The 12,750-nt window shown below is 39.1% G+C and overlaps 1 protein-coding gene across 1 annotated transcript; it reads right to left on the bottom strand.

The window, feature by feature from the left end:
* Positions 1-275: 275 nt before the first annotated feature.
* Positions 276-12,527, bottom strand: LRRC8B (leucine rich repeat containing 8 VRAC subunit B). Its single transcript, XM_064372601.1, has 2 exons — positions 10,389-12,527; positions 276-2,598 (listed from the first exon to the last, which is right to left on the bottom strand). The coding sequence occupies exons 1-2, from the start codon at positions 12,525-12,527 to the stop codon at positions 2,326-2,328; spliced, it is 2,412 nt and encodes an 803-aa protein (XP_064228671.1). The 3' UTR covers positions 276-2,325.
* Between the last annotated feature and the right edge of the window lie 223 nt (positions 12,528-12,750).

The raw sequence follows: 12,750 nt of genomic DNA, 5'->3' as shown, positions 1-12,750 counted from the left end.
CACTTTTGGCATATCCATGTCCAAAACTTAACCATATACCACACTGGAATCAGTATACACGATAATTCTATTGTGAAACACTAAAATAACCATCAACTCACATTTAAAAAAATGAAAACAACAAAAAACATGGATATAATTAGAATCTGTTTTCTGAAGTCCTAGAAGTCAGTTTCATCAGTTACACCTGCTTCCCTGAGAGCTTGAATGTTCAGACTAAAGGCAAGTTTTGGTAAGTAGTTTATTTTTACACTGTTCCTTTCCATTCAGAATAAACAATAATGTCTGAGGCAGTGTTTGGTGTCCTATATTCCTTATAGCTAATATTATTCAAATTCCATTTGATTTGAATAAATCTTTTCTCTGAACGCTAGTGCAGTAGAGTGTGGCAGGTGAGGGAAGCTCTACTTTAAAGACCTACTTTCATCTTTCTGGAACAAAGCAAGAGAAAACATACCACACACCACAATTCCATATACACAGTACACTTGGCCCATAATGTTTTCCAGTTTTGTCTAGGTGCAGTTAATAGATTTCTTTACAGTTATATCCAAGATGAAGAGGTGGCATCATAATGCCTAGACCAAATGTGTGTTAGGGAAAAACACACTAAAAATGTACATTTCCCCAAAATGAGTCAGTTGATTTTATTCATTTAACAATATGCATGACAAAAAAAGGCCAAACAAAAGCTCTTTATCAAAAGAAGCAAAATGTATTTTCCAGAAGAGTTAAAGGCATGAGATGAATTTCAGTTAAATGGATCTATTTCTTTGTGGGTTTTGAGAACTCAATTTAGACACTGAATAGAGGCTGTTTTACATTATAATCAGCTAGAGATTACGCAGATGGATTGCTAACTCTTACTAAATTTCTACAAAGTATTTTAAAATCAAAAGCCAAATCTGCACCTCTCCCCTCTATCACAGTTTTTGTAAGTAATTAAGAATTGTACCCGTATGATTGCACAGCGAGTAGGGAAGAGAGAGGTAGACGATTCGGCCACTCTCTCACAAGGAAACTCCCAAATACTTTAGGGCACTAAACACAAGGCTTTTGTTATCCAAAGTAATTAGTTGCAGAGTACAAAAACATTTTGGAGCAGAATGTACACAAACATGAGAGTTATAAACAGCCAAAATCAAGTACATAACAGTAAGTTCATAAAGAAATGCATAAATTCTATGAATCATACAAAAATTATCCTCACAGATGTTGAATCCAAGATTATACAATAGGAAATATTTATATGTTTTACATTTAATATAAAAATTCTTAACAAATAAGAAAAGGCCTTGATGATAGACAAGAAGAAATTTTAGGGAATAGATTAATTTTCAGGATGCCCCAAGGATCATATGTCTTAAATACTCGGCTCCTGTGCTAGGCAAAGACCAAATGCCAACATTTTCTCAGGGTTCATCATTGTTGTTAAGAGAAAATCAGATTAAGGAAGACTCAAGCAATCTGGGAAAGGAAGTAAAAATTAAGCCAAAAAGGAATTCTGCCAAGCACAATACACCCTGACTAAAAAAATTTAAGAAGAACATAAATCAAAGACAGTGGTGAGTAGATATCAAGAAAATTCATATTGATGAGTTTATGGTCTTGGTGATAAATATCAAAACAGGAAGTCAGTTCAAACAAGTGTGCAAATAAGTAACTGGGACTAGGGGAAGAAGAGGAGAGAATACCTATGCAATTTTCCAGGTAAACACTGCAAGGAGGAATTCATTCATTTCATGCCCCCATTCTACCCTCGATGTGCATTTCTTGTAACATCTCAATAAGTTAAAGAACAATTATTCACAAAACTTCAGGTTAGTGTTAACATTTTTTACCTGGTTAATTTAGGGCTAGTCACTGAGTTGCTTTAATCAGACATTTACTTATGGTTCATCATAATAGTCACCCATTCTTCATCTTCATTAACTTAGAAAATTTTACTTCTCATTTAAAGCCCTGAAGCTTTTTTTTTTTTTTTTTTTTTTTTTTGAGATGGAGTCTTGCTCTGTCGCCCAGGCTGGAATGCAATAGCATGATCTCGGCTCACTGCAATCTCCACCTCTCTGGTTCAAACAATTCCCCTGCTTCAGCCTCCCAAGTAGCTGCGATTAGTGCGTGCCACCACGCCCGGCTAATTTTTAAAATATTTTTAGTAGAGATGGGGTTTCACCACATTGGCCAGACTGGTCTTGAACTCCTGGACTTAGGCAATCCACCCGCCTCGGCCTCCCAAGTGTTGGGATTACAGGTATGAGCCACTGCGTCCGGCCGAACATACTTTTAAAAATGATTTTGACACATGGGTCTCTTTTCTTTAAGTCAACATTTGTCTAAGCATGTCTGTAAACGTTCTGTTACAGGGAGAGGAAGAGTATTGAGCAAATTCTCCTCAACAATCAGACAGCTCCGTTTTAGGGACTGACATCCTTCCAGCTCAGGAGGAAGTGTTTCCAGGTAATTACCAATGAGCTCCAGATGAGTAAGGTTTGACAGCTCACCCACATGAGGGGACAAGTTCATCAAGCTATTTTTCCCCAAAAGTAAACATTGCAGCTTTTTGCACTGAAACAGCCCATCTGGTAGCATCTCAATCTGGAAAGGGAAGAAAAAAGAAGCTGGTAAAATCGGTTTTTGATGGCTTTTGATAAGACATTTACTTTTTTATACTGCTAGCTACCTTTTTCCAAAAAAACATTTCTAGAGGTTTATAAGTGATGCATACTACAGTGATGATAAATTTGAAGTAGATGAAAAAATAAAGGGAAAATAAAGACAGGAGTATCATGAGGAGTGAGGACTCCTGCTACCTTGGACACCTACATCCCTGCTGTATATGGGTGGGCAATGAATTTGGTTTTAAAACACTCTAACAGGCAATTCTTAGAGAAAATGTAGTTATACATACATTGTCTTTAAGATAAAAAACAAACCAGTAAGAAGAATCATAATTATTCTTGAGTCCTGGATCAGAAATAAATTACCCTCAAGAGTCTTCATAAAAAGCTTACTGTGTAATGTAATGAACAATACCCTTAAAAACATCCTAAGATCCTGATAGCAGAGTGAAAACTTTATTCTCTTTTTTAAAAAAGTCTACAGAAGCAGAGCAAAAAATTATGATTATATATATATGTGTAAATTTCATTCCCTCTACATACACATACACCAGAGTATTTACCCGTGTTCCTTCCCTCTGGCATGGTTTCAATTAAATAATTTATAACAGAGATATTTTTAAATATAAATATTCTGCAAATTAGGTCAACTCCTAAAGCTGCTCACATTGACTGCTCCCCTATATAGTGGATGGGTTGTACGTCAATTTCTAAGGGAGCCACAGTACATTCAAGAAATAGGGTTTATTGAGGAAAGACCTCCAGAGAAGTTGAGCACATACACAATCCCTTCAACACTTCACTTCACCGAGGGGCAAGTCTGGCCTCAGCATAGACAGACTGCACATACTGCCCCCGCCCCTCGCCATAATACTCTACATATTGGCTGGGGACAGGAAGCACCTACAAACTATGAAATAATGTAGGTTCCTTGGTTCAGAAAGTGGCTTTGTTAGAAACAGGGATAAAAAGGGCACTCAGGGACTTGGCCTATATCCTCTGATGGGCTAATGCAGACCTGCTGGAAGACAAGTTTCTCGGGCCATCCTGAACTGTCTTTCCTCAAAAGGATAAATAACCTTTATATAAACTAAAAAATGACCAAATTCCATTAAAAAATGTTCATGATGTTTTAAACTCCATTCTCCTACATCACTCATTTTTTTAGTTTATATAAGCACATTCAGTGCTGTATATCTTTAAAAATAAATCGAATGATTGTCACTGCTAACATTCCATATAGATAATTGTACACCAAAATATTAGATATAAACAAAAGGAAAAATATCTACCCTTTAATTTCACTTTCTTCTCAAGAACAGATGCAAACATATGCAGACTTATATTGAGAGATGAGGCAGAGAGATAAGAAGAAATGCAACCTCGTTGAAAGGCAAACCCCTTCTACACAGAAACATCTGCAGCTCAGAAATAGGGTCAGTGATGTCCAAGTGGAGGAAAAAATCAGTCCTGTTCAGTGTGCTCATTGTTAGGAGTGCTTGTTGGTGCCTATGAAATAACTCAGGCAAACTGGCTAAAATAGAAATCAGGCTTGGCTCATTTATATTCAGTGAGCACGTGCTGTGAGTGCCTTCTGATGTGCCAGGCTCCCAGCTAGCTGCTGGGATAAAGTGCTGAGTTAAAAAGACTGCCTTTGAGAACTGTAGCTTAACACAGGTCACCATGGACATCTCAGCCTCAGCACTGTTGACATTCCGGGTGGAAAAGCTCTTGCTGTGGGGCTGTTCTGTCAGTGTAGGATGTTTAGCAACATCCTCAGCCTCTACCCACCAGTTGCCAGTGCCACTCCCCTTCCCAGTTGTGACAACCAAAAGTTTCCAGACAAATGTCTCCTGGGAGGCAGAATCATTCCAGTTGAGAAGCACTGGTCTCACGGAAGAAACATTAAACGATTACACAATTGTCTGTAATGAGTGGTATGAAGAAAAGTGCCATGCCCTAACCTGAACTGCATTAGGGAATTCTATATTCCCCTTCAGTCAGCTTCAGATTCCCAGTCTGTACCTCGTTTAACTGGACTGATTTCCTACTGGGTGATGATCCTGAAGCCACTGCCCTCACTCTCTTGTCTGGCTATCAGCACTCCCACATTTCCACCAATCTCCTTTCAAATCTCTAAATTTGATTTTAGTGGACTTCTCAGGCTCCAGGAGAGGAGAGGGATTTCCCAAGCTAGTGGGAGTAAGCCTCCAGGCCAGCCCCTTAGCATTGCTGCTTTGAAAGTGAGTCAACTGCTGCGCTAGCTTAACTACCCCTGCGTGTGAGAGTCCATCTCTGGGGCTTTCTCTCCAGCTCTGGCCAGTTAAGGCACAGGATCACCTAGTGTCATTCGATTTTTCTAAAGGAGGCTGGGGAGTTTTGTTAAAGACTCAAGACATTCCTTCAACTCAGCAATTTTATCCTGAAAAATCTATTTACAGCTTTAAAAATAGTTTGCCTTGAAGCTTACAAGAACCCCAATTTTGCCTGGTTCAACAAATTTTATAAAAACAAATTTTATTTAAAAAGTTAGAAAACATTTATTTAAAACTAATTTATTTAGCATGCCCTTTCTTAGACTGTATGACACATGAGCCAGAGAGCAAAAAATTACCTTAGTGAACTACTAATTTCTTCTAAAAAACCAATGGGAAAACTTAGACTATTACAGGGATGATAGACTCCCTAAATAAAATGGTTTTATGGAATAAACTATAACATATAATACATACATACATACATAAAACAAACTATATAATAAACTACAAAATAGACAAGAACAAAAAGAAAAACTAATGGCTATATAATTACTCTACATCCTAGAATTCTCTGACAACCAAGTGTCTTCAGGAAAATGAACTGAAGTCCCCCAGAACAGGATGGTTTTCTTTTACATCTGTGGCTGACACTGTTAATTAAATACCTCCACTTTTTCCCAGAGGCTGGGATCTTACTTTAGAATCCTTCTCAATACCAGATTTTTTTTTTCTAGCCAATGATACATGCTATCTCAGGATATGCTTACCAAATCCTAAAGTCCAATCCTTTCAAGAAACAAAGCTGAATATTTCTGTTTCTGAGTAATGATGCCAAAAATAACAACATGCACTATAACATAAATGATCTTCAGAAGAAATTTCTACATTATTCACTTTCTGGCTAAAAGTCTTCAAGCTAGCATCAGAAAAAAAAAAAAAAGGACAAGTGTGGAAATCAAAAGACCTAGGTGTCAACTGGACTGGTCTAAGATTTCAGCAAACCTAGTTCAATCCTTTCCCATGCCTTGTGCTTCTCTTCATTACAATCAATGCCGCCATAATCCGGTTATTCTCTAGCACTGTGACAGGAATGGATCTTGCCTCCTCTTCTCCCACTTTCCATGCCCACCCACACATACCACTGTTCCCCATGTAGAATCACTTGGATGTCTGCGTAGGAGACATAGTAGAAGAACAGTAGAAAAGTCAGATGTTTGGGTTCCATCCTAGCCCCCTTGCCAGGAAGCTTCAGACCTCAGGTGAGAATTGCTCTGAGCCTCAGTAAAATAAGGGCAGCGGACTAGAGTAGGGGTTGGCAAAGGTTTTCTCCAAAGGACCATACGAATAAGTATTTAGGCTTTCTGGGCCAAAAGGCAAAACTGAAAATATTATGTAGGTCCTTATATAATAGGAGAAAAAAATTCCATATTTTTAAGTGATGAAATTTAAAATATATTGATTGAGTATAATTTTGGCCCTCTATGAAATACAGGCCCACTAATGAAAAGAATGGTATTCATGGAAATTGACATTTGAATTTCATATAAGTTTCATGTGTCACAAAATATTCTTTTGATTTTCTTCCCCCAACCATCTAAAAATGTAAAAACTATTCCTAGCCTGGGCTGTATAAAAACAGGCAGTGGGTACACTTGACCCACAGGCTGCAGTTTGTGGACCCCTGGACTAGACCACTCAGGGTTCCTTTCAGGAATGAGAGTCTTTGTCTCTTGTTTTAAATCTATATTCCTACTTGTCAATCTTAACTGATTCAACCTTTCCATGGGGTTTTGTTTCTTGGCTGTCCTCTCCCAAGCCTTTTATATACCACAATCAGAGCCTCCTTTGAAGGTACCAGTTCAGGATAACTAGCACTTTCAAGCTGAAGTCTCACCATCCAGTCACTATCCAGTGACTATCCAGTGACTCAAACATGAATTTGACTGGCAGATGTGCAGGCCCTCTTCATTCTGACCCACCTTGCTAAACGGTCTCATCTCTTACTACATCGGGGCATGCTTATTTCAATCCTCTGTGGATGACCCCTATCTTTTAACACTTCCCTCATCCAGTGTTCTTAGGGTGTGCTTCACAGAACACAAGAGTCACTCTATAAAAAAGGTGTTTTGCTCAAACGCATTTGGCAAATAATGCATATCATCTCTCCTTGGAGAAGCACAATGCATATTCATATGTTAAAGGCTCTGAAGAATCCTGCAGCAAAAATATGATCAAAAGAAACATTTAATGCTTTTTGCGGTGACATCTATCACTGTCCTATGGAAGACACACTGAAGTGCCCGCTCAGTGAATATTCATCACCAGGGACTGCCCAACACCTTCCCATGTCAGGGGAATTCCCTATCTTGTAACTCTTGGGTAGCTGAGCTCACTTCCTATTAGAGAAAATACCACCATCAGATTCTTGTGTTCTCAGCTCTCTTACAGCCGCAATGTGGACATTCATTAACTATACCCATCAGCTGTTCAGACTTGGACTTTGAATTGGGGCCAACATCACAAAGAAGTGGAAGTCATGAAGAATCTATTTTGTGGGAGACCCAGGGTCACAACAGTAGCAATGTCAAGGTTTCAGGAACAGATCTAGTGCTCTGTGCTGGTACCTTGACAGTGTATCCTCACCACTTTGCTTTTCTGCTCTCATTCTGGCTATAGTTCTCACTGCTGCCTGACTTTGTAACTGATTGTTTCCCAAGCTTGGTTTTGCAGTCTTTTCAGTGGTAATATGAGATATCTAATATTCTTTCAACTGATGTCTTTTCTGCTTAAGAGGTAGTATTCATTGCCTCCATCTATAAACCTGATACACTGCCCAAGTCTTGAGAACAGAAGCTTAAAATGTCTCTTGTAGGAATCTTTACTAACCACTATTCCACATGGACTAATTGGCTTGAGTTTCTGAGTATACATATATCTATGTATGCAGCCACTGTGATATTTTCTAATTTTTTTTTTTTTTTTTTTTTAGATGGAGTCTCGCTCTATCGCCCAGGCTGGAGTGCAGTGGTGCAATCTCAGCTCATTCCAACTTCTGCCTCCCAGGTTCAAGCAATTTTTCTGATTCAACCTCCCGAGTAGCTGAGATTATAGGTGGGCAACACCACGCCCGGCTCCTTTTTGTATTTTTAGTAGAAACAGGTTTTCTGATATTGGTCAGGCTAGTCTTGAACTCCTGACCTTGTGATCCAATATTTTGATCTAACTCAGAATCATGAGACTCTCAAGGTTGGAAATAATCTTGAAATTAGTTAAATCCCCACACAGAACATGAATTCCCCGATGCCCTTTAACAACATTCCTACTGAGTATCCAGTCCCTGTCTGGAGAGTTTTATTAATAAGAAAATTACTTTTCCCTCCTCAAATGCTCAATCTTTGAATAGCTACATGGGAAAGATGAGAAATCTTCCCCTGCTGGCCCCAGTTCTCCTCACGTGCCCTAAGTTCGAACACTGTGGCTACTCACAAGTTTTGTTCTCCATGTAAATTTTTCAAATATCTGAAGACCAATACTGTGGGCAATTCTCCCTTCCCACCCACCCATACTTCCCATCATGAGGCTAAACTATTCTATCAGAGTTTTCATCTTCCTGGTGGCTGCCCTCTGAGTGAGTTTCAGTTTCTTTATATTATTACATAGTCTCTGCACAGTGCTTCTTTGACCCTAAGTTCACCAATTCAAAGATGTCATGTTCATCATTTTGGCTCCAAAGATGCTCAGCAACTACTTTTTCTCAGGTTTCTGGGACAACGCACTCAAAAAGATACCATTCTACTTTGGTTATAAAGTATTTTCAGCATAAGACTTTTCATGTGCTCCAAAGTATTCTTTCTTATTCAAGAAAGCACGTGTCTGATATTCACAGTTATGCTCTGTTTCGGATATAGTCTAGGATTCCATAAACTTGGTGTCAAAAATACTAATGGTCTCAAGGTTTCTTCATTATATTAGCTTGGTGAAAACGATCACCTGCTCATACATTTAAATAATGCATGGCCAGCTAACAGCTGAATAAGCTAATGACTTTCAAAAATTCATTTTTGAAAGTGATTTAACTGTGTGTAACTGCTTAGTGGAACCAATGCCTTTCAAAATAATTATTTATATTTTTAGTTATAGATTTAACAATGGAAAAAATGTGACCAAAATATTAATATTAATCCGATGCATAATTAAATGGTACTAATGATATACTTCTAGACCTATGATTTTCAGAGTGCAGTCACTAGGCCAGCATCATCAGATCCACCTGGGAACTTTTTAGAAATGTAAACTCTTGGGTCCTACATGTGGCCTACTGAATCGGAAACCCTGGGAGCGGGGCCCAGCAATCTGTATTTCAGCAAGCCCTGTGGGTAATTCTGAATCACATTGCTAGTCTAGATCAATCCTAATGCAGTTTTAAAATCTCATAAACCTTTAAGATCTGAAGATGTCTCATTTGCCTTATAATGGGCTCTCTCTTTTTATATATGAAAATCAGCATGAATTTTGTTCTCATCCCTCAATTTTCTGGTATTTCTCTAACACCCATGGTTTTCAAAAATAATGTCTGATGATTCATATGTTTATTAGACAACACCATGCTCATAGCTATATTTACCATGAAATATGAACTACAGAAAGTCTAAGAGATAATACATTTTCAAGTGTGGTAGAATAGCTGTACCCATATTCATGTAGAGAAATGTCAGTTTCATCCCTTGGCAGATTTGATTTTTGATCAGGTTTTCCCACTTTCGTCCCAAATGGGCACTGGCCTCACTCTCTTGCCTTTTGACTACAGTGAATTTTTCCTTTTTTTCTTTTTCCTCCTCCTCCATATCTTAACCCAGGAAACTACTCACTTATTTTGCTTTTTCATGTTTGGGTAAAGTTAAGTTTTCTTTAACTTGCCTTTACTATTGCAAATTATGGTTCATTCTAAAGCATGGATCCTGGAAAAAGCTTCTAAGAAGCCCTAGTGTTGCATTATAGAGGCAGGTCTTTCACTTTGAATCATCTTTCTAGACATGCATGCAGATTTCAAATCTTTCTTGCCACATCACAAAAAGAATTTATGAATAATTCATAATCCCAGCATTTTAAAAACTTATTTTGACAGATTTGGAAAACTGAAAAGTTTTACCAAACTCCCTAAATACCTAACACCTTTATAAAACAAAACGCTCTACCGTAACAAATTAAATAGTTTAAAATACTTTGTGATGTTTATGTAGGAAATTGGGAAGGAAAACAAAGAGAAAAACATTTGCTGAGCAACTATTATATGCCAGGGACTATGCCAAATGCTTATATATTTTTTCATAAAATCTCCACGACAACTTGTATGTCAGATTAAAAATGGATGCTCAGTGTTTTGGTAATTTATGCAAGATGGGATTGGGCTTGGCTTGAGAATACATAATATGATTTGAAGTGTGTTTTCTTTCCCTATGTAACACACTACAAGTATAGCAGACACTGAATAAAGAATGGATTTACTTACATTGTTGTTGGTCACAGCAAAGTACTGCAAATTACTCAGATACTGGATTTCTTCTGGAATGAAGGTCAAGTGGTTATAGCTTAGATCCAGATAATGTAGTTTGGTGCATAGGAAAAGCTGCAAGGGCAGATTCTCAATATTATTATGGTCCAAAGAGAGCTGCTCCAGGTTAGATAATGCCCCTATCTGTGCAGGAATATAAGCAATATTATTGTGCCATAATTTTAAGGAGGAAAGATTCCGAAGATGCTGAAAGCTAATGATCTCTTCCACAGTTTTAAGGTTATTTTCCTTTAGGTCTAACTCATGCAAATTATTCAGGCTGAAAATGGAGTGTGGAATGCGTTCCAGGTCACAGCTGATCAATTCTAGGCTTTTCAGATTGACCATCTTTTTCAAGTTGTTCAACACAACCAGTTTGCTTCCCTCATTGTCAAGGGACAGTTTCTGCAGTGAAGGCAGGAGGTCTGTAACCACTTGTGGGATCCGGGAGAGGCTGCTCTTCAAGTAGAGGGTCCTCAGATTTTTTAAGTCCTGAAAGCCCTCCAACTGCATAGTACTCAACTGTTCAGGAAGAACACAGCCGGAGAGATAAAGTTCCTTGAGATTCTTGAGGTGAAATACCCAGCGTGGGATTTTTCCCATTTCAGTAAATTTCAGGCGGAGAATTTTTAAATTCTCCTCTAGAAAGGCCAGTGCAGGATGCTCTACTATCAGAGACGAATGGTACACACGAAGCTCCTTGAGGTTGACCAGCTGTGAGACTGCAGAGGGCAGCTTCACCTCCGGGATAAGCTCCAGGCTTAGCACTTCCATTTCAGTTAACTCAAAGACATTGTCTGGAAGACCGTTGAGCATAAAAAGATGCAGTTCTATCTTGTCCTGGGCATTTTTCACAAGCTTACTCTTCAGTTTCTCAACTGTCCATTCATTATTGAGGTTGATCTGTTTCAGTTTGTTCTCGCTGACCTCTGATAGGAATATGGAGAAGCGTTTGGAATAAAGAGGATCATACTGATCAGCGAGATGAAGGATGAAGGCAAAGTCATTCTTGACATCAGGGATGTCACTGTAGTTGCTTTTTTCTCTTAACGCCTCAAAGGAATATTGCTTCAGGGAACTCCTCAACATCCACCACAGGCTGTAAGAGGAGGTCAGACCATAAAGTATAACCAAAATAACATAAAATGAAGCCAGGACCTTAAAGATTTCTGCCAAGGAATAGACACACTGGTAGCGCTTATATCCTGTAAAAGCCTGCACGTCAACTGAACAGTCGATTTCAAGAGTGATGTAGGTTAAAAAATATGGAACATAAGTTATGATGAGCACAAACAAAATGACTTTGACTATTATCTGTTTCAGATATACTCTATAAATGATGTCCTTCTGCTCCACGTGCATGCGGAATCTTTTCACTTTTTCAAAGATGGCTTTGGCCTGTTCACCCTCCTTCTTGTCCAGGACACTGGAAGTTGGGCTTTCTATGCCAGCTGACTCCAAACCTGGCTGCGGGTAGGGCAATGACTGTTTGCTGGAATCTATGTCAGCTGAACACCCTGAGGACGAAAGCAAAATCTTGGACTTGGAGAGTTTCAGAGGCCTCACTGACTGCTCGGCCACTGTTTCTGACAGGGCACGGGTGGTCCATGGAGAATCGAAGCACTTGTGAAGGATGGCCACAAAATGCTCGAGCCTGGAACTGGTACTAGGGTAGTGAAGCCAAAAGTTGCTGCAGGCTGCAAAGATGAGCGTATGCAAGAGCACCAGGTAGGGGAAAAACTTTGCAAACCAATGGAGCTGTTTCTCGTAACAGACGGCATCGATATAGGAGTACTGCTGTCGGTGGAGGTCATTCTGGATTCGGAGGGGGAGCGGAAGTGGTGTCCCAGGATTAGAGGATGTGTTCATGCTGGCTTTCAGGATGTCCCAAGGCACAGCACAGTGATTGTCAAATTCCACTTTGCACGGAAGACAGCACAGAACCCTGCTCTGCGTCAGCTGGAGAGCTCCAGCCAGCACGGCCACCAGCAGCATGATCAGTGTGATGTAATACCAGAACACGTCCCACCATGGTTTTAAGATGTGATAAGATGACTGCGCATCTGCTAAACATTTTAGCTCGGTTAGTGTAATCATGACTTTCCCTTGTAGGAGTACAAAAACTGGAAGAGGAAAATAAAAGAAATACTACTGAAGCAAGTACTCAAGCATTTAACTCTAATGCTAATACACACATACCCTCCTTCCCAAGTAGGATTTAGCTCTGGGATAAAACCTAAAAGGGAGAGCTGATCAAGGGGTACCTAAGTCTTCTGATTTCATTTGAAACCATACGTCATGACAACTCTGAACCACAGTC

The sequence above is a fragment of the Aotus nancymaae genome, unplaced genomic scaffold, assembly GCF_030222135.1.
Source record: "Aotus nancymaae isolate 86718 unplaced genomic scaffold, 86718_ANA_hifiasm-v0.15.2.pri h1tg000007l, whole genome shotgun sequence".
Classification (NCBI taxonomy): domain Eukaryota; kingdom Metazoa; phylum Chordata; class Mammalia; order Primates; family Aotidae; genus Aotus; species Aotus nancymaae.
The sequence above is the reverse complement of the archived record's forward strand: the minus strand, read 5'-3'. Positions and strand labels throughout refer to the sequence as shown.